The sequence below is a fragment of the Colias philodice genome, chromosome 17 (genome assembly GCF_061535455.1).
Source record: "Colias philodice isolate Cphi_HAF_F1 chromosome 17, ilColPhil1 Martin Lab GWU primary, whole genome shotgun sequence".
Taxonomy (NCBI): domain Eukaryota; kingdom Metazoa; phylum Arthropoda; class Insecta; order Lepidoptera; family Pieridae; genus Colias; species Colias philodice.
The window spans coordinates 642,575-669,453 of NC_143102.1; the positions used below are offsets into that span (position 1 = coordinate 642,575).

Genomic DNA, 26,879 nt, shown 5'->3' on the forward strand with positions numbered 1-26,879 from the left:
TTGTACATGTTGTCCAATTAACCAATTTAAATGTCAAAAGAATTAAATAAATTGTCAAAAACATATATCAAAGGTAATTAGTACGGAAGCTGGCCTTCACTACACACGTACCTACTATCTATACATACTAATATTATGCTCGAACAATTTTCATACAACGATACATCTACTCTAACCATCTTAGAAAAATCCAACAATCTCTCGTACTACATTCACGAAGCGGCCAGCTCTTAGACTATAAGGCAACGAACGTCTTACACACATAGGCGGAGAGATAACCGACTTAAAATAAAATAAATTAAGTAACACAATAATAACTAATACGTTTTGGCACTAATCTAATACTTATGCTAATTTGTGAGGAAATGCGTTGGACATTATCAGATCGAATAAACCGAGATTAAAAATAGTACCCATTGTAATTTACATTAGCACCGTAAGTGCGTCTTAATATACGACAATTTAGCACGTAACGAATACAAATAAACTTAATTATACATTAAATAAATAAAAATCTTTGCAATCAATCGATGGGTGTGATGTTTCACTGTTCTATAAATATACAATTATTTTAAATTCATAAGTGTAGTGGCAGTTAAGAGCACTGTTTGAAAAAATGTGTCAATGGTTCTTAGTGCACAGTTCCACTACTTTAGTGTGGAACATTCCACTGAGCATCAAGTGAAATATGTTCCACAGCTCGTGCGTTTGATACATTACAAAATTGCACCTATTGTGAAAACTACAATACGAGTTTAGTGTATAAAATTCTACAAATATAAAGAACCTGATTTCATAAAAATTGCAATATCTAATAATTCATAACAGTACAAGTTCCACGGAGGTAATAAGGCTCACTGGTGAGAGTTCTACACTCGACTGTGAATCGAGTGGGGAAAGTTCCACAAGGTTCCACGGGATTCCACGGGATTCCACAGTGTTCCACAGGGTTCCAGGGTCACTAGTGAGCGGTTGGTCAGGGGTTGTCCTTATCGTCGAGTGTCCGCCCGAGAGAGCGGCTGACCGCTTCCAACTTGTGTAAGTATGCTGACGCTACCTCGCCGCGCGGGGAACTGAAATGTGTGTTGTTATAGATTTTAAGATAAATTCATATTCACACAAAATTTACTATTATAGTATTGTGATGTATGTTATTTAAATAAATAAATAAATATTATAGGACATTATTACACAAATCGACCTAGTCCAACAGTAAGCTCAATTAAGGCTTGTGTTGTGGGTACTAGGCGACGATAAATATAATATTTAATAAATACATATACCTATAGATAACACCCAGACCCAAGAACAAATAATTGAGTTCATCACACAAATATTTGCCCTGACCGGGGATCGAACCCGGGACCGTCGGCTCAGTAGGCAGTTACTTTACCACTGCGCAAACCGCGTCGTCTGTCCGTCATTTAAGTATGGATGGATATAAAAATGAAATGGAATATTAGAATTATTATTATGTATTTGTGTTGCCGCAACAAAATCGTGCGGAACGGAGCGTTGCGACTGCGTCATCGCGGCGTCACGTCGCGGCGCCGTGCGATTGGCCGCGGATTGACCCCACTGTCCTCTACTACTTCGACTCGCCACGCAACCGCTGAGCAGGACACTCCCTCGCTAAAATTAATCTATCGCACTTTGTAATTTTAAATATAAACTTTATACGCGCAAGTTTATTGTCTTCTTCTTTCGTCGTCAACATTTTCTGGTCCTTCGAGCCGGATCACATCCTGGATTTTGGAGACGCAATCGGCGAAGAAGTCGCAAAATTACAGTGCAGTTTGGTAAGACGGCCAGCTAATTTATCCAACCCTGTAAAGCTTCATCTGAGTGATACTGTGCTTTGTATATTCCAGAGCTTTCGGTGTTGCTTGCCTCCTCACGTGCTTTTACGCAGCCGAAGAATCTGCTTCACGTGGCACGTAAGTACTTGTAGCTTTTTACTGCAGTCATTATGTCTCTTTCTGAGCAAAAGGAGCTTAAGGATTTGAGGAAAAAAAGGGGGTTAATCAAATGTAGGCTAACGAATTTTAAGAAATATGTTTCGTCTTTTGAAAACGTGGATCTTGATACACATCAAAGGGCAGAACTAAAATTACGTATACCAGGTGCACAAAGTTTAATGAACGATTTCAACCAAGTACAAAGTAAAATCGAAGATCTTGTCCCGGAGTCAGAAACGGATAAACTCATAGAATCACGCGTAGAGTTTGAGAGGGAATATTATGTTGTCCTGGCGATGCTGGACTGCATGGTAAACCCAGATAATTCCGAGGATAGATCTAATAAATCCATTGACTGTTCCTTAGCGCACGACCATACGACCTGTAACAATTTTAATAACGATTCAGTAAAATTACCGACTATTTCTGTACCTAGCTTTGACGGTTCACATGAACACTGGGTAGAATTTCGCGACACGTTTTCATCCTTAATTCACAATTCGAAAACAATACCACCGGTTCAAAAATTCCATTATTTAAAGGCGAGTTTAAAAGGCGATGCCAAAATCGTTATAGAAAACGTTGAATTTTCATCCGAAAATTATCTGGTTGCATGGGAGCTTTTATTACACCGTTTTAATAACACGCGATTGATAGTGCAAAGTCACATTAAGGCAATATTTTCACTTCAAAACGTCTCAAGAGAATCGGCTATTCAATTACACAATTTAATTGATACAGTATTAAAAAATTTACGTATTCTTAAAATCTTAGGAGAACCCACGGAATACTGGGACACTTTGATTATTTATATCGTAGTTTCAAAGTTAGATCCTACCACTGAACGCGAGTGGGAACAATATAAAAACACATTTTATAAATTACATAAGGACAAAATTATTAAACTAAACGATTTATTAGAATTCATTAAAGAAAAAGCCGATTTATTAACTACACTATCCGTAAATCACAATAAACCTAGTATTTCAAATAACTCAAATAAATTTTCTACTTACCAAAATAAAAATTCATCATCCAAAATTCATTGCAACATAGTTTCGGATAACAAACAATCTAAATCGCAATCCAATAAGTCGCGCAGCCATTACAAGTCATGTTTGCTATGTAACGAAAGGCATCAGCTGTATTCATGCCAGAAGTTTCTCGACTTATCTCCGCAACATAGGGTTAATTTCATAAATGATAAAAACTTATGCATAAATTGTATGCGCCCAGGTCATTTAGTTGGTACTTGTCTTTTTGGTCCGTGTAGAAAGTGTGAACAAAAGCACAATAGTTTACTTTGTGATGCAATTAAATTATCACCAATTAAACAAAATACAGTGACGTTAACTACGTACGAGCACCCCTCGCTTACTAATACGCATCCCGTTTCAGTGGTTTCAGTAGATAACGCACACATGCAACTTCAATGTATTAATCACGCACAAACCGTTATGCATACAAAGGATGACAATTCTTCGCAACAGATTGTCATATTGTCTACGGCGATAGTTGAAGTATATAATGAATCGGGTGAGTATTATTGCGCACGCGCAGTTCTAGATAGCGGAAGCGAGCGATCCTTTATAACGCAATCGTTTGCAAATAAATTAAATATACGAATATTACAGTCCACTCAACATATTCACGGTGTAGGTAATTCTATTACGCAATGTTCGCAATCTTGTAACATTGAAATTAAATCGCGCGACGGGAGCTTCACTGCCCGTTTTCAATGTTTGATTTTGCCCCAAATTACATCAAAATTGCCTACAACCACGGTTAATTTAAATCAATTTAATATTCCTCACAATTTATTGTTAGCTGATCCCAATTTTTACGAAAGTCAACCTATTGATTTACTGATCGGTGCTGATTTATTTTGGGAATTAATAACTGAAGGAAAAATGCGCCTGAAAAGTGGTCCTTTCCTTCAAAACACCAAATTAGGTTGGATAGTGTCAGGTGCAATTAAATCTTTTCCGTATACTAGTAATAAAAAATTATCACATATTAATTGTAATTATTCGACATTATCCACGGAAGATGATTCACTCGATAAGTTAGTTAGGAATTTCTGGGAATTAGAAGAATTATCCGCGCCTAGCAATAAATTACAGCAATTATCGAGCGAAGATAATATTGCTTGTGAGGAACATTTTATTCGCACAACACGTCGACTTTCCGATGGTCGTTTCTGTGTTTCAATTCCGTTGAAACAATCACCTGAGTTATTAGGTAATACACGCGCACAAGCTGAACGTCGTTTTTACGCATTAGAGAAACGTCTTCAGCAAAATACTAATTATAAAAAGATGTATTCTGATTTTATACAGGAGTATATTAATTTAGGTCATATGAGTCTCGTCAATACGTATGGGAATCCGCACTATTTCCTACCGCATCATGGTGTGTTTAGGGAGCACGCCACCACAACTAAATTACGCGTAGTTTTTGATGCGAGTATGAAGTCTAGTTCCGGCGTATCATTAAACGACATACAAATGATTGGACCTGCTATTCAAGGTGACTTGATTTCTATTTTATTACGTTTTCGCGAGAATAGGTATGTTGCATGCGCTGACATTGAAAAATTTTACAGGCAATTGAATATTGCTGAAGATCAGCGTGACCTGCAGCTGATCTTGTGGCGGGATGATCCCTCAGAGCCGCTGAGGGTGTACCGACTCAACACCGTGACGTACGGAACGGCATCCGCACCGTATCTAAGTTGTAGATGTTTAAAGGAATTAGCCAAACACTCGAATATTCCGTATGTAGCCGATACTATTAATAATTGTTTTTACGTTGACGATCTCATAGTTTCATCGAATTCTATATCCGAATTAGAAAATATTTGTAAAGAAACTAGTAGTCTTTTAGATTCAGCTTGTATTAAATTACGAAAATGGATTTTTAGTCATAATTTAAATTTAATTACGCCTAGCGTTAATGAATCGCAAACACACGATCTATGTTTACTGAATAAAACTTGTAACAATAAAACTTTAGGTATCGGATGGAATAGTCTCGATGATTATATTTATTATTTCACGCAAATTATACAAAAGAGTGAAGTGGTGACAAAACGTAATATTTTATCGTGCGCTTCACAAATATACGATCCGCTAGGATTATTAAGTCCGTTTATTACTATCGCAAAGCATTTATTACAAAGATGTTGGTTGTTAAAATTGACGTGGGATGAATCGGTTCCTAACGAAATTTCGCAAATATGGGATAAGTTTATAAATGGATTATCTTTTCTTAGTAGTTTACGAATACCGCGTCACGTTATGTGCATTGATCCAGTGCGAACCGAACTACATATATTTACCGATGCTTCACAGGTCGCGTACGGAGCTTGCGCATACGCTCGTACGATCAATGCAACAGCTGATGTCACGGTGCGCTTGATATGTTCGAAGGGTAAGATCGCGCCGACTAAACCTACAACTATACCTAGATTAGAGTTGTGTGGTGCGTTGTTAGGTGCACGATTATATTATAAGCTTATTGGATCACTGCGTTCAAATTTTGATAAAATTGTATTTTGGACAGATTCAACTATCGTTTTAGGATGGTTAGGTATGCCTATTAATTTATTAAAACCTTATGTTCAAAATAGGACGGCAGCGATTCACGAGCTGACCAAGGAACATCCATGGCGTCACGTCGCAGGCAAGGATAATCCAGCCGATTTAGTCTCACGCGGGCAAAGTCTAGAAGCGCTTAGCTCCTCATCTTTATGGTGGGAGGGTCCGTTATTTTTACATAATGTACATTTTGAATTGCCCGAATTAAAACATTCCAAATTAATTAATTCAGATTTGCCGGAAATTAAATCTACGAATATTTGTTGTCACATAAGTAATAATTTAAACGATAATTTAATTATTTTTTCTCGATTTTCACAATATAATAGACTTAAACGCGCAGCTGCTTATGTATTACGTTTTATTAATAACGCGCGAAATAAAACTAATAAGTGGACAGGTTTATTATCAGTCGAGGAATTAAATCGTGCTGAATTAACGTTAGCAAAGTTGAGTCAACAGGAATCGTTTCCCGATATTTACTATGCGCTTAAAAATAATAAAAATATAACGAATATATCAGGCTACAATCAAATTTCTAAATTAAATGTATTCTTTGACGCGAATAATAATTTAATTCGTGTAGGTGGGCGTATTCAAAATTCGCCAAATTTTAGTTTTAATAAAAAATTTCCTATTTTAATCGCAGCTAATCATCATTTTTCACTTTTGCTTTTTCGGTTCGAGCATGAACGTTTACTCCACGCCGGGCCACAGCTTCTACTGTTTACGATCAGAGAGATGTGGTGGCCGGTCGGCGGCAGAAACCTCGCTAGGAAGGTGGTACATTCGTGCCTGCGCTGCGCACGACTGCAACCGACTACGGTCGCGCCTATAATGGGGAATCTACCGCAGGAGCGTCTGGACCCAGGTTATCCGTTTATACGTTGTGGTGTCGACTACGCTGGCCCAGTGTTCACGTTGAATCGCAAAGGCAGAGGTGCTAAGTTGCAAAAATCGTACATATGCTTATTTATATGTTTTGTTACACGCGCGGTTCACTTGGAACTTGTTAGCGATCTATCGTCGGAATCATATCTATTAGCTTTGAAACGTTTTATATCGCGGCGAGGTAAACCCGTGACTATCTTTTCTGACAATGGGAAGAATTTTGTCGGTCTCATGAATGAGTTCAAAAAATTTTTAGCTACCTGTTCTGATGAAATTAAAGCATATGCAACTTCGCAAAATATTAATTTTAAAATGATACCTTTTTACGCTAGTCATTTCGGGGGATTGTGGGAAGCTGGAGTAAAAAGCTGCAAGCACCATCTCAAACGTGTAGTAGGTAACGCACATCTAACGTTCGAGGAGTTTAGCACAGTATTGACCCAGGTTGAAGCTGTCCTGAACTCCCGTCCTTTGACCCATCTTTCCACAGATCCCAATGATTTCCTTCCACTTAGCCCTGCACATTTCCTGGTTGGTCGTCCGCTGACTGCACCTGTAACGGCTGAGCTGCTATACGACGTGCCTGAGCTTCGTCTCCCGAGGTTCCAGAGGGTGGAACAAATACGCCAGCACTTTTGGAATCGTTGGTCCAAAGAGTATGTCTCCGAGATGCAAACGCGAACCAGATGGCACCAGCACAAGGGGGAGCTCAAGGAGAACACGCTCGTTCTCATTAAGGACGACCGATTGCCGCCGTTGAAGTGGAGCTTGGGGCGCATCCACGCGACATATCCGGGGAAGGATGGAGTAGCACGAGTGGCCGACATTCGTACTGCAGACGGCATCGTGCGTCGGGCGTTCACTAAAATTTGTCCGCTTCCTTCACCAGATAGCTGATTCTTCGCTTCGTGGTCGACAGTTCGTTGGAACCAGCACGTTCCAAGGCCGGGAGCATGTTGCCGCAACAAAATCGTGCGGAACGGAGCGTTGCGACTGCGTCATCGCGGCGTCACGTCGCGGCGCCGTGCGATTGGCCGCGGATTGACCCCACTGTCCTCTACTACTTCGACTCGCCACGCAACCGCTGAGCAGGACACTCCCTCGCTAAAATTAATCTATCGCACTTTGTAATTTTAAATATAAACTTTATACGCGCAAGTTTATTGTCTTCTTCTTTCGTCGTCAACATTTTCATATTTGAATTTGAATTACTATAATAATTTAGTTCTATTTCTGTTTGAGAGGACTTGATATAAAACATTATCTACCTTAGAATAAATCTTTGTTCGCGCGGTGAACTGTTGTAGGGTGAGCGGTGACCGTCATCCACTGGAAAAGTTTAAAAAAAGTATTATATTTGTATTTATTTAGATAATCAGGTGGTATAAATCTATTTATTTTTATTTTATTACTCTTTAATAAGACTATACGTATATACTATACATGGGAAACTTATTGCTAATTTATACAAAAATATAAAACAAAGAAAAAAACAGTATAGTTTATTAGGCGGCCTTATCACTTAGAAGTGATCTCTTCCAAGCAACCTGGGCAAAATGTCTCTATTTATTTGTTACATCCATACTAATATTATAAATGCGAAAGTAACTCTGTCTGTCTGTCTGTTACTCAATCACGCCTTAACTACTGAACCAATTTGCATGAAATTTGGTATACAGATATTTTGATACCCGAGAAAGGACATAGGATAGGTTTTATCCCGGAAATCCCACGGGAACGGGAACTATGCGGGTTTTTCTTTGACTGCGCGGGCGATACCGCGGGTAGAAAGCTAGTTCAGTATAATTTTAACTTAAAATATTGTATAAATAATTAGGTTTGATTTGTTACATTCCGAATGATTCTAAATCTATCACCATGAATATAACTAAACTCACCATACTCCGCCGGCATCGTAACTCCAATATCCTGCTTCAACAGTCTCCTCGCCAAGGTACTGCTCAGCTTGGTCTGCGTGCGCGGTACGGGCGTGCTGACTTGCTCCCTCATAGGCGTGGCTATCGTTACTCCACGTAGGGGCGTGAGGAACTGCTCCCTCTGATTGGTCGGCGTGTTGAATGCATCGCGCTGATTGGTCGGCGTGCTGAACGGGTCGCGATTGGCTGGTGTGGTTGGCAGTAAACATGCGGTGGCCAATGTGCGCACTTGCTGTCTACGCCGCACTAGGTAGCCCATGCGGATCACTGTGCGCACTACGTTTACGATGCATCTGGATAATAGAAGAGCACATGAGTAATGATTAAAAAAAACAATAAACGAATTGTTTATTTACCAATTTATGTAATTGTGAATTGGGAGGGGAAATAAATAAAGATTTAATTTAAATGCGTACTTTGTAAATAATAGATGATTTATGTGATATGTAAAATATAAAATATTGGGCATTATAATATATTTTGTGTGAGTTGTAAAATGTGAGTTATGATAATATGTGTGTGGTACATGTTATGTACTGTATCAAATATGCTGCTTGATGAGTGGAGTGCATGCCCTTTGAGCTGTATTCTATAAGGTATGTGTTCTGAATTCTCAACGAAGAACGATTACGATATAGTAGATGTTCTGTGTGTGTGTGTGTGTGTGTGTACTCACCGAAAGCGCTGCTTGCCCTTAAGCGGCTGTGTGGGCGGGGCTTGCAGCAGACAGCGCTCGGCCTCGCGGTAGCCGGCTAGCACGCGCTGCAGGTAGCGCTTCTGCCACACCAGCGCCTTGCGCAAGCTCGCCAGCCGCAGGCACCGCCCTTGCAGGTACCGGATCTGATCATGGAAACCAATCGTCACTCAAATGTCTAGTAACGTTGCAAATAATGGACGTCGTTACAAAAAAGGTTTAATTTATAGTAAGTTGGATTGGGTTATCGGTGCATTCAAGTGAGAAACGAATAAAAATAATAAACGTAACGCTGAGGTTTAACAATATCATAAAAAAATAGAAAATATCATGTTTTTAGGCTTAATAAACGCGTTGAAATAATTCAACAACAAGAACAATATTTTATATAAAATTCTAAATACCGGATATATTCAGATTTTTATAAAAAGTTTTTATTTAAAACATTGTATCATCCACTTCTATTTTAAAATAGTTCGAAAAAAGAAGACTCGATTGTCACAGTCACTTCACCGTCACATGTAATGACAGTTTTATAAGATTATGTACGCGTATTGATGTTTCTATGCTAATTTTTTTACAAAAATTCCGCAGTTTTATAATGAAAGTATACATTTAAAATTATCCGTGGAAAATATGGAGCCGTCTAAAACGGAATCGCCAAGAATACCGGACATGATGTAAGATATTATTTATTCAGGTGTGATTATAGCTACAAACGTAATTAAATTTTAAAATATTAATTGCGCGAGCAAAATTACTCCCGAATGGTATCATGGGACAACCCATTTCCAAAAATTAAAAATAGTTTCATAACAGACACACCAACAATGAATTGCTTTCAAATTATTTCCATTTGGAACCTTTAATCACTTTATGTTGCTAAATTTCAAAGTTAAGCTTGAAATAATCGTAACATTTTAGTTAGTTAAATAAAATTTGAACTATAGGCAGTTGAAATTGCACACAATGTGCGGCGACCACCCATCGGTGACCAAGACGGAGCTCAACATCAAGGAGGAACCTAAAGAAGAGAAAGAGAAAGATAAGAAGATGTCTGCTTCTTTCGGGAAGATATCTCCATCGGTATGTAATAAATAATAATATTTGGCATATAATGTAGTATCATATATTTTTGAGATATGTATTTGAGGATGCAAATGCATAATAATATAAAGAAAAGTATTTGTGACATCCATTGGTATTGAAAGAGATTTCCGTTTGATGTTAAAACTTCTCCTATTTTCAACCGTGAACAGTTTCTATAAGTGCAATCTAATAATTATTTTTAGTCTTTTCAATTATATTTTTTGTCATTTTGTTTATATTTGTTTTGTTTTTTTGTACACTATAGTGTGTCTAATGTGTTCAAAATGTCTCTTTCCTTTATAAAATCTCCTCAAATATGAATTTTCAGACATCCCACACGGACAGGCCGCAGTTCGTGCCGGACGCGCGCGTGCGCTCGTCGGACCACACTCTACGTCGTCGCGCACTATCAATGGATACACCGCTACAATCGCAACGCAATGAGCCAGAAACTATCAACGCTAATCGGGCGCTTTTGCAAGGTAACTGTTATGAGCTATGTTGCGTTTTGAATCAGTTCAATGATTTGGGACCGTGAAAATTATTATTTTATCGCAATTAAATATTGCAAAGCCCTAATAAGTGAGCTTATAATAATTATTTTGTTAGGTGTAATGTACGTGATAATATTTTAACATTGTGAAAGTGTCCTATCGTAACCTTGAAACAGTGATGTTTCTAAGCTATCAGTTAACTCAGCTTTTATAATGATAACCTCTTTAAATAGCGATATCTAACTATACTTTCGAACTAATCCGAATCATCTTTTAATTGTTTGATTGATTTCACGATAATCTCTCTTCCCCCTTCAGTTTGCCCATGTAGAATGTCTCTATGTTTTTGTACTAATGTTTTGTATATTTTTCATGTTTGTATGTATGTACAGCGGCGATGGGCAGCCTGCGCTGGCCGCCGTACCTGGTGTGCGTGTGGGTGTGCGTGCTGCTGCTGTCGCACGCGCTGCACGGGCTCGTGGCGCTGCTCGAGCGCGCGCTGCCCAACGTAAGGTAATGCGGGCAACGCTTTAACTTGGGCTTTAAGCGGCTTTTAAGCAGTATGGTACTTAAAACCCACTTAAACCCCAACTTTAACACGTTAATAATATTATGTAAAACTTTGTATGACCTCCCTTCGATTCTTTGTTTCATTATTATAATGATGTTGATTAACGAAGTCGTTAATCATATATGATTTGCGGTCTACTAACTGGTTTTCTCGGATTTAAATATTTTGATATTAATACATGAAAACATGTGTATTTTTATTTTTATTTGATTAAATCTTGAAATCCACATATTTCCGTAAATATTTCCATAAATACCTATATTCAATCTATCGAAACGACCTAACAGTGAGTTTTTCACAGAAAACTGTGCATATACCTGCGCACATGGACGGTGGAGAGCTGGCGCAGCGATAGCGAGGCGAGCCGCGTGTGTCCACTAGGCTTAGCCTGTGCTACTGCGCTACTATATACCCTATACTGTGCGCTATATGCTTTGCACGCGGCTGCGCTCTGGGCGGTGGAGCCGTTGGCCAGTGAGTGCGCGGACGTAGGCGATAGGCTGAGTGCACACGATGTGCCGAAGATCACAGATTACATACAAGAGATGCATAAGACGAGTTCGAGTTTCAAGTGTTGATGACATTTTTAGTGTTTTTTTTTTGTATTGATTTTTTTTGTAATAAATGTGGAATTGCTATGTTGTAGTTTAATTTATTGAAATGTTTTTTATTAATTTCGACATTTTTAACGTTTTGTAATAACAAAATAAAACACGATGAATATTATACAAAAAATTAAACAAAAGCAATGTGAAAAAAATCTAGTTTATTGTGGAAGCTTTACAAAAAATAATATAAAAAAACTAACTACATATTATTTACTGACATGTCATGAAAAAGATGAAAAAGATTTTATTGGCAGTAAAGTTCCGTACACGAAGAAAAATATTACAATTATTATTGTCGAATATGCTATTATAATATATTAATAAAGAGGTGTAAAACTGATTAACTCATTTTAGAATTAAATTACGGTCGGTTTATATCAGACGATCGAATGCTCATTCTACCCTCACTAAGTCAAATTATTTTAGTGGAAACAGGCGGTAGAACATTATTTTGTTGTTCTTAGTGCGTTAAAGATTGTTAATGAAGCTATCCAAGCAATCGCTACGTGAAGCAGCTCCGTCAATATCCGTCACTAGTATTTTGCTGCGGCTGCTCGTTCTGTGGTCCCGCTTAATCTTAATACTTACATATATATAAATCTCGTGTCACAATGTTTGTCCTCAATGGACTCCTAAACCACTTAACCGATTATAATAAAATTCGCTCACCATGAGCAGTTCGATCCAACTTGAGAGATAGGATAGTTTAAATATGTAGGTACCACGGGCGAAGCCGAGGCGGACCGCTAGTAAATAAAAAAGACGTGTGGCACTCGGGGACTGCCGCGGTAAAGCTATTGCATGCTATGCCTTCAAGCCACACCTCCGAGCCCGTCGGAGTGGTGAGCGTGAGGTTTTTTCGTTACGGAATTACTCGATTCGGTCCCCACGCTCAAGGCCCGCGATAGAAGCTATGCAATAGCTTAATAAAAATACAAATGATCTCACCGCCTGTTCCTTGTCGTCCACGTGCGGCGCGCGGCGCTGCGGGTAAGGGGACGCCACACCACTTGTGTCTAGCTCCGTCTGCAATTATACGTTTACAAATATTAAACTATACAATACTAGCTTACCTTCGCCCGCTTTGTCTACCTAATAAATTATATACTAAAACGGTAAAACCTTCCTCTTGAATCACTATATCTATTAAAAAAACCGCAACAAAATCCGTTGGGTACTTTTAAAGATTTAAGCATACAAGGATATAGGGACAGAGAAAGCGACTTTGTTTTATACTATGTAGTGATTCATAAGCACACATAACCATAACTTAGAGGTTTGCCGTTTGACTAAAAGTGAATTGCTTGAAGAGAAATTCAACTTGAATTGTATCAAAACGTAAATGTTTACGAAGAAGGATGTTAATCGTGTAAAATTGCCGATCCGTAGTTTAGTACAGAAAAAGATTTCAATCTGAATACATGGCAATCTTTTTTATGGGCAGGCATTCATTAGGTTAGTAACGAAAAAGTAATTTTATTCAATAAGATTCAGCTAAAGCCATTCGGACGTATTTGTTCAAAAGAAATTTCAAAGAACTACTTATAAAAACAATTTTAAATAAAGAAATCACAACTCTTAGAAGTAAGCATCATCACTACATAGTATAAAACAAAGTCGCTTTCTCTGTCCCTATGTCCCTTTGTACGCTTAAATCTTTGAAACTACGCAACGGATTTTGATGCGGTTTTTTTTAATAGATTAATAGATAGAGTGATTCAAGAGGAAGGTTTATATGTATAATAACATCCATTAAATAGTGGAGAAGTACTGTTATTTTTGAGGTTTCTAATGTGATGTCGTAAATAGTTACATTTTTTCCGCTTACATTGCAAACGCAGGCTGAACCTTACGAGTTTTATCAAAATATTGTACTAAGTATTATACACATTGAATGGGTCTACAGAAAAGTTCGCGATAGTATATGTCTATCTCTTATGGATAACCCACAATAACTTTTTTTTGTCATTTACTTTTTACGACAAATAATCGCTAATTTTCGAAGCGATTTTAACCAATACAGCATTAATCCTTAACCAATTAAATACCTTGAATACATTGTTCATTTAATATAGATCTAAATGGCTCTTTACCCCGTATGATTTAAGTGAATATTTTCGAAGATATTACAGATTTAAAAATTGCGGGACGTAGCATTTGCGGTGGTACCGGCCGGCCGCCCGGCTATATATTATTTTATACCCGTGCGAAGCCGGAGCGGGCCGCTGTTTTTATATATTATGTACAACGTTCACAGTTTTTCTGTAGCGTATTTAGTATCAGCATTGCACCCGTGCGAAGCCGTGAGTTGACTGTGACTCCCAAATGTTAATTTTTGCTAATTTTCGATCAATCGATCAATCAATCTATCAATCAATAATCGATCAATCAATAATTGATCAATCGATCTATCAATCGATTAATCGATCAATCGATCAGTCGTTATATCAATCAATCGATTAATAATCAATCATTCGATCAATCAATCAATCAATCAATCAATAATCGATCAATCGATCAATCAATTCTATCAATCAATCAACAATCGATCAATCAATAATCGATCAATAGATCAATCGATCATTCAATCAATCAATCGATCAATCAATCATTCAATCAATCAATCGATCAATCAATCGATAAAACGATCATTCAATCAATCCATCAATCAATCTATCAATCGATCAATCGATCAATCGATCAATCATTCGATTAATCAATCAATCAATAATCGATCAATCAATAATCGATCAATCGATCAATCAATTCTATAAATCAATCAATAATCGATCAATCTATCAATCAATAATCGATCAATCGATATATCGAACTATTAATCGATCAATCGATCAATCAATCGATCAATCGATCATTCAATCGATCAATCGATCAATCGATCAATCGATCATTCAACCAATCAATCAATTAATCGATCAATCAATCGATCAATCAATTCAATCAATCAATCAATAATCGATCAATCAATAATTGATCAATCGATCAATAGATATATCGATCAATCGATATATCGATCGATCAATCGATTAATCGATATATCGATTATTTCTTCTATATTAAAGTAAATATTATATTGTTTACAATATATTTTAATAGTGAATGGATATGAATGTGATTGTTGCAATTTCACGCAAAATCTACACAGTCGTTTTGAATAAAATTTGCTATGCAGATTGATTGGAATGAAATAACCATTGACCGTAAATAGATAACACGTTCCGTTCTAAATTTCTGATTCAATGGTTATTTTATAATTATGTAATACTAGCGATCCGCCCCGGCTTCGCCCGTGGTACATATTTACGTTTTCTCTACGTAAGAACCAATCTCGTACTTCAAGGAATATAATAAAAAAAGAATTAACGAAATCGGTTCAGCCGTTCTCAAGTTATGCGCTTACCAACACATTTTGGGATTCATTTTTATATTATAGATTATGCTCATCTATCTATACTTTCTATAATAATATTATAAAGCTGAAGAGTTTGTTTGAACGCGCTAATCTCAGGAACTACTGGTCCGATTTGAAAAAAATAGCCCATTTATCGAGGCTGCTATAGGCTATATATACATATATAGCCTAAAGCGCGATGATATTATCATCGCGCTATAAGACCAACAGGAGCGGAGCCACGCGGGTGAAACCGCGGGGCGCAGCTAGTCTTAATATATATAAATCTCGTGTCACAATGTTTGTCCTCAATGGACTCCTAATCCACTTAACCGATTATAATAAAATTCGCACACCATGTGCAGTTCGATCCAACTTGAGAAATAGGATAGTTTAAACATGTAGGTACCACGGGCGAAGCCGGGGCGGACCACTAGTAATATGATATGTATTTACTCACCGCTTGCGCCAGTCTCCCCTCGAGCTGTCGAATGGTGTCGCTCTGTATACTGAGCAACTCACGCGCACGCACTAACTCCACACCCGCTACGTGCTTTAATCTGACGAAAGTCAATTATTAAAATTATACTTTCATTATGCCTCTGTTGAAATCTTTATATTTTGAAGTGTCGTGTTAATCACGCGGAGATATCAACAAAATTTAGGGAAGTTTTATGAATTGTTTGAGTGCTTATTTATGTCTGTAGAATTCAAATTCTTGTTTGTTGCTTTGCTATTGCTTATATATTAATTTTTAAGCTATTGCATAGCTTCTATCGCGGGCCTTGAGCGCGGGTACCGAATCGAGAAACTCCGTAACGAAAAAAACCTCACGCTCCCCACTCCGACGGGCACGGAGGTGTGGCTTGAAGGCATAGCATGCAATAGCTTTACCGCGGCAGTACCCGAGTGACACACGTCTTTTTGAAGTGAAAACTACTTTAGCGGCGTTGAGCACTTTTTCTGTAATGGGTATAAAATCTTAAACTCGCGCCAGGACACGTGATCTGATCTGACCTGCGCAGCTCCGCCAGCTCGGCCTTCAGCGTGGCGGCGAGGTGTTCCCGGGCATGCTCCTCACGCTGGGCCCGGGCGGCTACACGCTCGGCGTCACGCTGTAACGAGCTATTGCGTTCACGCTCCATGTCCAGTTTCGATTTTAGTACGAGGATTTCACCCTTTAGACGGCTTGTTGTTTCCATCTGTGCGATAAGTAATTATTTACAACGTTTTAGACTAAAACACGTGCAGCAAGTAACAAAATAATAAGAAACAAGAATATGAATTAGATATTTTAGTTTTATAGCGTTCAAATGCTTTATAAACACAAATTTAGCGAAAGACGCGGGTTCAAAACCCGCCTCGTGATATACTTAAAAAAAACTTCTATTCTTAAAAAAATAATCTAATAATCCGAATATAAATCAATTCTTGTAAATAACTTGTAATAATCCTTGTTTGTCCAAGTAAAAATGACTAAAATTAATCTATTTTACTGAAATTTACTTTCTATTAATTGAAGACCTTTGAATTCATGGCAAAACATTAAAATATATAATTTAACAGATCTCACCTCCACAGCAAGCCTGTCATCTTGTCCCTTATCCTTCGGCGATCTTGCTTCGAGTAAAGCTAATCTCGCTAGTAGATGCTGTTCCCGTTCCCGCAGTTCGAGCTCGGACTGCATAGCACTTTCTAGCCGCCGCTTGAGGATCGATATCATACTTGTGTCTTGTTTCTATACCGAATATAAACACGTTTATAAATGAGGATTTTCAGATCAATGGTAAAGTATAAATAGTAAATAGTAAAAATGATGTATGGGTCAATAATACTGTCTATATTTTATACCAAATACCAACCCAATACCAATTTTTTTTTGATGTGACAACGTCTTATAATTCGATATAGCCGGCTGCGTGCACGAAAAAACATGACTCATGCGGCGTTACGTCGCTCTGAGGCGTTCCATGTAAGGCTCGAAGTGCAAGCGAGAGCGCGGAACGAGCGACAAAGAAGCACAATCGGACGTTGTCACGTTCAACTATCGTCAGTAAACCGACTTTACAGACAACCTTTTTTTTACCTGTAGTGCGGTGGCGGTGTGTTGCTGAGCGTCCAATAGTAGCTGTAGCCGTGCTGAGTTATCACTTTCAGCTTCTTCACGTAATTTTAGTGCTTCACATTCTTCTGTGAGTTTGTCGCGTATCCTGTTGGGAATTATTTTATTTATTGATTCATGCGAAACGTTAATGAAAATTGTGTATTTTAACGAATTAATAATGTATGTTTTATCAACACGTTTCTTCTACACTGTTTATTCAACTATTTAAACGAAAAAGTTTATTGTGGATGGTATTTAATGTCTTTTTTTTTTTCATTTGAATTTTTATATATTTTTATACAAATCTAGGTATAGTACCGGATAGCTTCTTCAAAAAAGAACAAAATCAAATATTTCTAACGTGTACAAGTAGAGTTCAGATTAAAATAGACACTTTTCTAACATCTCTAAAAAATAACCTTACTTTTGAACTCAAACACCCACTCACCTGTTAAGTTCCCCAATGAGCGCGTCTTTATCCCTGAGCCGAGCCTCCAAATGTTCAAGCTGCAGCTGCAACTTGTCCGCGTCGGCGCGTGCGCGCTCGTAGCGGTCTGATGATGTCGAGTGGACGCTCGATGTTCTGGGTAATAGAATAAAAATATTTTAATGGTCTGATGATGTCAAGTGGACGCTTGATGTTCTGGGTAATAGAATAAAAATATTTTAATGGTCTGATGATGTCGAGTGGACGCTCGATGTTCTGGGTAATAGAATAAAAATATTTTAATGGTCTGATGATGTCGAGTGGACGCTCGATGTTCTGGGTAATAGAATAAAAATATTTTAATGGTCTGATGATGTCGAGTGGACGCTCGATGTTCTGGGGAATAAAACTTGACTTAAAATCATCAAACCGTATAATATATAAAAGAGTTGAAAAACTGTGTTTCGGTTGTCGGTGGCTTCTCCCTTTCAATGTTACGGTAAATTTTTTGAAAATGTATGGATACATTGTGTATAATGTTGTGTGTTTGTTTGTTGGTAATATAGATGTTAAATAATTAGTTACCAAGGTTTATTTATGAGGGGAATGTTCTTCATCTATTAAAGTAAAATAACACTGTTATAAAGAAAGTATTTTTTTTTCATACAATGGTCACGCACATTTTCACGAAATACTATTTATTTAAAGTTAAACAAGTTAAATGTTAACTTACTTAGATGAGTCGAGAGCGAGCCGGGGTATTTCTTCTTGGTCGTCACTGCTTGCTGACAATATCTGCAACAACATCACATAAAATTACACTATTAAAGGTTATATTATTTATTTATTTATTTATTTGGAGAATACACAGGTACAATTACAAAAATGATAGCATAGCATCATAGGAACATTAGGTATTTAAATCTTAATTGTAAAAGTAACAATTTAATTGTTTCACTCACTCGATGGCACGTCAAAATAAACCCTAATGGCACAGACATAAAGCCCACAATCACATATTTCCAAACCTAAATTTCTCACACATCGATGCCACGCTAATATGAACCCTACTACACAGTTCTAAGGTCCAAAATCACCTGTTCCATAATGTCCTCGTCCAAATTCCTGGAATGCTGCAGCTGCACACGCAAGGCCCGCTCCAACTCCGCGGTGGGCGAGCGCACTGAACGGGACCGCGGGCTGACTTCCATGCCTGTGCCGCGTAACCTAAAATATACGATCATTTTATATATGTGCTTATGGAAACTTTATTTGACAGTCAAATTAATGCGCAATTATTTATTTTATTTATTTTATTTATTTAATTTAATTCAGATAATTGCAATATCCATATAATTGTTAGTATCATGTTACCTTAAAAAACTATGTTAGTATTAAAATTACACAATTCATTACACAATTCATTACACAATTCATTATCAACAATACTATTTTAAATCATAATGTGCTTGAGACATGGATTTTATTCCAATGTCTCAAGACATTGCTTTCCCATCTATCCACGAAGAGGGATAGGATGCTGCTGGACGATTGCCGGACACGGCGCAACATGGATGCTGCTCTTTTCCGCATGATTGCGTGGAACCCGTCAGTGCGCGCCTCCGCAAACATTCCTGACGCACTGCAGTATCTCGGCAACCCCAGCAACATCCTAAACATATTATTATATTGCACCCGGAGGGTATTGATCGCTCTCTGGGTGTAGCTAACCCATAGGCTACACGTGTAAAACGATTGGCAAAACGCTTTAAACAGACTCACCTTTACTTCGCGAGAGCAGCGTGCAAACCTACGGGCCAGCATGTTACCCCTGACGGCCAACGCCCTCCTCTCCCTCTCAATGTCGGCATCATCCACGAGTTCATCCGTGACCCAGTGGCCCAGATACTTGTATTGAGAGACCCTCTGTAATGGTGTATTGTCGAGAAACACCGGCGGGACTGAGTCAACTCTAAAACCACGCGATTGAAACACTAAAAGGTTACTCTTCTTTACATTATATCTGAGCCCGTGGGCCACGGCAAAATCTTCACACTTTTCTAAAAGCTTTCGTAACGCACTGATTGATGGAGCCAACAAAACCATGTCGTCTGCGTAACTTAAGTTGTTGACAAATTTACCGTCAATCGAGCAGCCGACACCAGTTCTATTGAGCCCGACAATCAGCTCATCCACATAAAAGTTAAAGAGCCGAGGAGACGTCAACCCCCCCTGTCTCACTCCGCACTCCAACCCGTACGGTTCAGAGAACACATTATTCCACCTCACCGAATTAATCTGGTGGCCATACCAATACTCAAAAACACCAATTAACTCTTCTGGAAGCTCCGTTTTATTCCTTAACTTCTGCCAAAGGAGATCGTACGACACCATCTCAAAGGCCTTTGATAGATCTAGAAAACAGGCATATACGGGGGTTTTCCTCTTTGTGTAGTATTGGACCGTTTGCTTTAGACAATAAACAGCAGTTTCAGTAGACGAACCGGCTCTAAAGCCAAACTGTGCCTCGTCCAACTTTAGGTGTTTGCTTAAATATCTGTCCAGCAAACCGTCCAACACTTTCGCCAATATCGTGGCCAAAGAGATGGGTCTATAGTTCGACTTATCCGAAGAGTCGCCTGTTTTATTTTTAAGTATTGGCACGACCACAGTTTTAATACAATCTTTCGGCAAATATGAGTGCCTAATGCATAGTGTGAAAAACATAGCCAAAATTCGCGGCAAATGAGAGCCAGCATTGACCAAATGCTCAACACTGAGACCGTCATGTCCAGGGGATTTACCTCTAACCATGTTTTTAATTACCGACGCCACCTCTATCGCCGTGATTTGGACCGGATTACAAACAGACGGACGGTTCTCAGTGCTGGACACTTGCCGCCGCTGGCTTAACGGTTCGACTCTAAAATGATCCCTAAACAAGTTAGCTATGCTCATGGCGTCAGTAGCGTCACCGACACTGAGAGGAATTCCTGTTCTATGGTTCATCTTATTAGTTTGTTTCCAGAAATTTTTGAAGTCCCTTTTAGCGTGTAGCGAGGCCAGAACATCCATTTTCATCATTTGCTCGTTATTTTGGCACCATTTTAGTTTTTTCTTAAACTCTCTACGTGATTCAGCCATGTTATTATAGATAGGCCCGGTATTAGGCCGGCCACAGATCAACCATTCCTTAAAGAAAAAACGTGCTTTTCGATGCAGAGGATGCACATGTTTGTTCCAGCCAACCACTCGCTTCCTATGATGACGATGACCAGACGTACAGATATGACTGGCCACCGCGGCTTCTGACATAATACTTATAATATTAGAATACATTTTATCTATAATTATCGTGTGTTGTCTATCTTTACACATTTTATCATAACAGTCACTCAATTCAATTGGCAAATTAACATTTTTAAAGTGCGATTGACATAGGCTGTGGTAATGATTTATTTGGCTACAATTACGATCACCCCACAACACCTTGCTTAGGCTGGATAAATTAACACTAGATTCAGGTTGCAGAACATTAATGTTACAATTAATCTCAAGAGGTAGATGATCAGACCATGTGGAATTGTAATGAACATTAACATCAGAAACAGAACGCCAAGCTGCCTCGGTCACAACGCAGTGATCGAGCCATCGTGTAGTTCCATGTGCGTCACTAACAAATGTGAACGTGTCAGACATAATACCTAATTTTAACATATCAGCGCACACCCATTTTTGGTCTTGACAAAATTTCAATAATTCCCTACCAAACAGTGTGTGTGGGTGTGCATTAAAATCTCCTAAAATAAAAACAGAGGCGATATTTGTACTGTCAATAATAGCACTTATTTCACTTAAGCACTCTGTAAAGTCAGGTAAGTTCTCACTGTTATCAACGGGCATATACACTGAAAAAACTAGAAATGACCTGTCATACACCTGAACACTTATTGCGGCTAGCCGCACACTATTGCACGTAATTACAGACACTGCCTTAAACGCACTTTTACGCCACAGTAACCCCACTCCACCGTGAGGCCTTCCTCTTATGATACCAGCCGAGGTATCGACAGCTGACGATCCCGTAAACCCGTAGTCGCGGTTTATACTCCCCAAGAACTGCAAGTCATGCGGAAATAGCCACGTTTCCTGCAGAGCTAGTATGTCGGCCTGTTGGCATAATTGCCTAATATAATCTACAGAACGTATGGCCGACTTACAGTTAAAAGTAATAAATTTACATTGTAGTCTTGGTGCACTATAACAAATTACAAATAAGTTATATTGACAAAGTACAAATAAGTTATATTGACAGTGTACATTATGTTTCAATTTATGAAAGTTTTGATTTGAGATGTATGATAAGTGTATTAGAAATATTTTTCCACTGCAACTGTTATTTTGAAAATTAAGACGTCAAAAAAAAAATAACAACACACATTATTCAACATTCATCTGTCACACATCAAACAATTGAAATATGGTTTATAAATAAAATATCATTGCTAAAGCTCCAATATAGCTCATTAAAAATAATAATTACCTCTCGACAAGTTCCCTCATGTTACTGAGCTCGACCTCTAGCTCCCTGCACCTTTCGCCTTTGTCTTTCAACTTTTGCTTCAACTCACTGATATTGCCTTCTTCCCGTAACCTGCAAATTAAAACATTGTTTATGTATAAAATTTTACACAATACTAAATGAACATATTATAGGGCACTTAGTTTAGTGCGTGTGCACTTCTACATTAAAAAGTAAATTTTACGGGCAAAATAGATAAGGCAACTGTTTCCTATAAACCATCTTTAAAACAGATATAATAGAGTAGAAATTAAGTAAAAATTTCATAGAATAATATTTTTTTTGACGTGATAACGTTTTTAAAATCGTTTTAGTCGGGTGACATGTTCAGAAACTTGTGTCACACCAAAACCTCACGAGCGCGATCGCAGGTATAACGAGAGAGAGACGGACCGATCTCCCGTCTCATCTCGAGCGCTGCCACCAATAAGACGTTATCACGTAAACATCTCGATCATAAACCTACTTTACAAACAACCAATTTTTTTGCCATTAGGAAGCTTCATCTTTATCACGTAACATCTGCTATTCTATACACATTTCCACTTGTCATACCTCGACACCAGCACTTCCAGCTGCTCCGCGAGCTGCTGCTTGTCCCGCTGCAGCAGGTCCAGCTCGCGCTGCAGCAGCTGGTTGCTCCCGCGCAGCTTGTCATACCTGGACACCAGCACTTCCAGCTGCTCCGCGAGCTGCTGCTTGTCCCGCTGCAGCAGGTCCAGCTCGCGCTGCAGCAGCTGGTTGCTCCCGCGCAGCTCGGAGACACTCTGCTAAATATTTCCAACAATACCTCGACACCAGCACTTCCAGCTGCTCCGCGAGCTGCTGCTTGTCCCGCTGCAGCAGGTCCAGCTCGCGCTGCAGCAGCTGGTTGCTCCCGCGCAGCTTGTCATACCTGGACACCAGCACTTCCAGCTGCTCCGCGAGCTGCTGCTTGTCCCGCTGCAGCAGGTCCAGCTCGCGCTGCAGCAGCTGGTTGCTCCCGCGCAGCTCGGAGACACTCTGCTAAATATTTCCAACAATACCTCGACACCAGCACTTCCAGCTGCTCCGCGAGCTGCTGCTTGTCCCGCTGCAGCAGGTCCAGCTCGCGCTGCAGCAGCTGGTTGCTCCCGCGCAGCTCGGAGACACTCTGCTAAATATTTCCAACAATACCTCGACACCAGCACTTCCAGCTGCTCCGCGAGCTGCTGCTTGTCCCGCTGCAGCAGGTCCAGCTCGCGCTGCAGCAGCTGGTTGCTCCCGCGCAGCTCGGAGACACTCTGCTAAATATTTCCAACAATACCTCGACACCAGCACTTCCAGCTGCTCCGCGAGCTGCTGCTTGTCCCGCTGCAGCAGGTCCAGCTCGCGCTGCAGCAGCTGGTTGCTCCCGCGCAGCTCGGAGACACTCTGCTAAATATTTCCAACAATACCTCGACACCAGCACTTCCAGCTGCTCCGCGAGCTGCTGCTTGTCCCGCTGCAGCAGGTCCAGCTCGCGCTGCAGCAGCTGGTTGCTCCCGCGCAGCTCGGAGACACTCTGCTCCACGTCTGCACTGCGCGTGGCGGCTTGGCTGAGGCTGCTCTTCAGCTCTGTCACGTCTAACTTCGCTTTCGCTAGCTCGAAGGCCTGGTGAGGGATAAACCAATTACTTTTACTTTTATTTTTTATTTTCTTTATTGGAAAACATACAGAGACAAAGACAGAGATATATAAAACAAAAAAAATCTTATTATCTAAAGATACATGAAAATGCCTCCTTATAGTGTTTACGATAGTTGTGTCTTTGGTAATCAATTTAATGTTAAAATTCTAAACAAATAAACGTACTGATGTAGTTAAATATTTATTTTTTATTTGGCTCAAATAAAAACTGAATTAAATAACTAAATTAAATTAAATTAAAAGTTACAACAGACCCTAGATATTTTGTTCTTCGTAATAGCATTTTTGTTTAGAAAACACCATTATTATAAATGAAAAATATAATAAAATTACCTTATCATTTAGTTCCTTCTTGTTAAAGTCTAGCTCGTGCTGCAACAGTGAGATCTGCTTCTTGATCTTGATCAATTGCTTCCTGTCATCTCCCGCTTGTCTATCTGGTCTCCTCTCCTCTCCACTCTTATTCCTCGGCGATGGACTTCGAGACACCATCTTCAGCTGCTCTTTTAATGACGCTATTTCACTGTGATACGAATTTATATCCTCGTGTAATATCTCAATTTCAGCTTCTTTGTCTTTCAATTGGTCCGTCAATACTTTCAATTCCTCTATCTTTGTTGTTAGGTCACTGTTTAATGAATTGAGCCTCTCCCGTTCACTTTCGCTATTCTGCAGTTTTAAAGATGCGTTCTCCTGTTCTTTTTCTATTTTAGACAGTCTTAGTTTAAGTTCTTTGTTGTTTGAGCTGAGTTGGTCATTCTCTTCGACCACTTTAGTGATGTCACGGTTCAATGCAACCACTGAATCTTGCATTTGGAATAGTTCATTGGATTTCTCTTCTAGCGCTTCTTTAAGGTTGTCAGCTTCTTCTGTTTTATCGTTAAGTCGTCGCTGTAAATCGTCAAGCCTATCTAAGTGCTGATTTAAACTATCAATTTGTTGATTTTTCTCTGAGACTAACTGTTCAAGCTTTTCTAATTCGGTAACCTTATCCCTTAATTGTTTATTATCCAATTCATATTTCTCTAAACTTGCATTTCTGTTATGCAATTCATTAATACGAGATTCTAATTCAGTTATTTTTCCAGTCAAATTTCGTTTTTCTTTAGCCAATTCTAGTATCATGGTTTCACGTCTCAATATGTCTTCTTTAAGAAGATTAAGATCTTTCGTCTTTTCATTTACTTCTTGTGTTAATTCTGCAAGCTTTTGTTCGAGCAGTTTCTTGTTTGAAGAAAAGTTTTCTAATTGACTCTCGTAAAACTTCTTATCCTTTTCCATGGTCGCCATCGTGTTTTCTAGAAGACCTTTCAATTCCTCGACTTCTTCTTTTAACGCCGGGAATTCACACAATTGTTCTTCGGCATTTTTCAATTCCTCTTTACAATTTTCTAATTCTGTTCTAGATTTCTTTATTTCATGTTTTAACTGGGACAATATGTCGGGGAAGTTTTCCTGTTTCATGTCTAACGTTATTCCCAATTCTTGCAATGACGTCAAGTCGAGGTGCGTCTTATTTTCAGACGGCTCCAACGAGAAGTCAATCTTCTTCGGTTCGACGCTTATATTGTTACTATCACTGACATTTTGATTGGGATACATTGAGCAATTGTCTTGTATATTTTGAGCGGTTGAATGTTTGACACTCTCTCCGAATTTGTCAATAGTGCCGAATATGGTTATTTCGTTGACGTTTCGTTTGAATTTGTGGCTGTTTTGAGCGGGGGTGAAGTTGGCCGGGAGAGATTCGGCTCGCGGCGAGTACGCATCGGTGTCGGCGTTGTCAATGTTCAGTGAGCTCATGTTGGGGAGCGGCACGTCGGGGGGGAGCGTCTTGTTCAGCGTCTTGTCGCGTGTGTCATAGGGCGCGCCCGTGAGGCTCGAGTTGTGCGTCTTTAACTCCGCGCGTCGCATTTGCAAGTCCTGCTCATCGTATTCCGATATAGACACGATATCGCTTAGCGTCCGTCCCGATGTTTTCGCCTCTATAATTTCACTTTTTTGATTCTCTTCGCCTTCCAATTTGAGAGCTGCGGATGAATCACAGACTGAATTAGTGGGTCTAGACGTACCTACGCGTTAAAGATAACCTACATTAGCTTTTGGAGGGTCGCCAAACGGGCTCGGGAAACTAGTAACGAAAAAACTAACTGATTGACAAACAGTAATTCAACGAGGACTCAAATGTTTAGTTCATTGTTTGGCACAATAATTATTATTAGTAAATTTGAAACTTTATTCAAAATATCATGTTATAATAAAAATAATATATGTAATTGTTTTGCCAAGTTGTAAACAATTAGTAATTTAATCTACGTTTCTAGTAGTTAGCTCAGAATAGTAGTAGTAGCGTTTCCGTCCGAAATATTTTAATACAATTAATCCTATTTCCCTCGAACCTAGATTTTTAGCAGGCTAGTTTAAGCATTTTGCACACTAGCTAGTTGCACCGAGTGAGTACCCTATTGCCACATTAAACACCCTTTAGTCACCACATACCCCAAATGCTTCAAAAGTGCATCACGATCAAATCGTGTCGATTTATGTGCTGTTTTTTCTCTATACTTTAATGTATGTCTTTTCAATGAAAAACTAACCTGACATGATGTATCAAAACCTGTCGTAGATTTTGTAATAAAAATCTAAATAAAAGTGGAACTGTGTGATTCTGTAAATCTTCACTACAAATGCAGTTCCATCAAGAGGTATCACTACATAGTATAAAACAAAGTCGCTTTCCCTGTCCCTATGTCCCTATGTCCCTTTGTACGCTTAAATCTTTGAAACTACGCAACGGATTTTGATGCGGTTTTTTTTAATAGATAGAGTGATTCAAGAGGAAGGTTTATATGTATAATAAGATCCATT

At 38.9% G+C, this 26,879-nt stretch overlaps 2 protein-coding genes and 1 long non-coding RNA gene across 6 annotated transcripts in view; 1 reads left to right on the top strand and 2 right to left on the bottom strand.

Moving 5' to 3' along the window:
- Positions 1-939: 939 nt before the first annotated feature.
- The window catches only part of LOC149480786 (uncharacterized), a 72,789-nt gene continuing 46,849 nt past the window's right edge, over positions 940-26,879 (bottom strand). For 3 of the 4 annotated variants that reach the window (XM_089705727.1, XM_089705726.1, XM_089705725.1), the window contains 2 exons: positions 24,345-26,041; positions 23,158-23,975 (listed from right to left, as the gene is read on the bottom strand). In XM_089705727.1, the coding sequence (XP_089561853.1) occupies positions 23,499-23,975; positions 24,345-26,041 (2,174 nt within the window). In that variant the 3' untranslated portion in view covers positions 23,158-23,498. Of the gene's footprint in view, positions 1,074-7,716; positions 7,778-8,346; positions 8,679-9,061; positions 9,226-12,789; positions 12,868-15,710; positions 15,811-16,267; positions 16,453-16,823; positions 16,989-17,336; positions 17,461-17,802; positions 17,938-18,514; positions 18,577-18,878; positions 19,009-22,324; positions 22,436-23,157; positions 23,976-24,344; positions 26,042-26,879 lie in introns of those variants that run through there. The other variant, XM_089705728.1, reaches the window with a different exon arrangement.
- On the bottom strand, positions 2,120-3,844 carry LOC149480787 (uncharacterized). Its single transcript, XR_016316918.1, has 2 exons — positions 2,975-3,844; positions 2,120-2,340 (listed from the first exon to the last, which is right to left on the bottom strand). It is a non-coding gene; the product is annotated as an uncharacterized LOC149480787 (long non-coding RNA).
- Positions 9,882-11,811, top strand: LOC149480788 (uncharacterized). The gene is made up of 4 exons (XM_089706072.1): positions 9,882-10,165; positions 10,497-10,650; positions 11,055-11,175; positions 11,535-11,811. The coding sequence occupies exons 1-4, from the start codon at positions 10,049-10,051 to the stop codon at positions 11,809-11,811; spliced, it is 669 nt and encodes a 222-aa protein (XP_089562198.1). The 5' UTR covers positions 9,882-10,048.

Bases quoted from the DNA above. Each gene is read 5' to 3' on its own strand.
- LOC149480788 (XM_089706072.1), top strand. From the start codon at position 10,049: ATGTGCGGCGACCACCCATCGGTGACCAAGACGGAGCTCAACATCAAG. The intron at 10,651-11,054 runs GTAACTGTTATG...ATGTATGTACAG, and splicing joins TAATCGGGCGCTTTTGCAAG to CGGCGATGGGCAGCCTGCGC. The intron at 11,176-11,534 runs GTAATGCGGGCA...AGTTTTTCACAG, and splicing joins CGCGCGCTGCCCAACGTAAG to AAAACTGTGCATATACCTGC.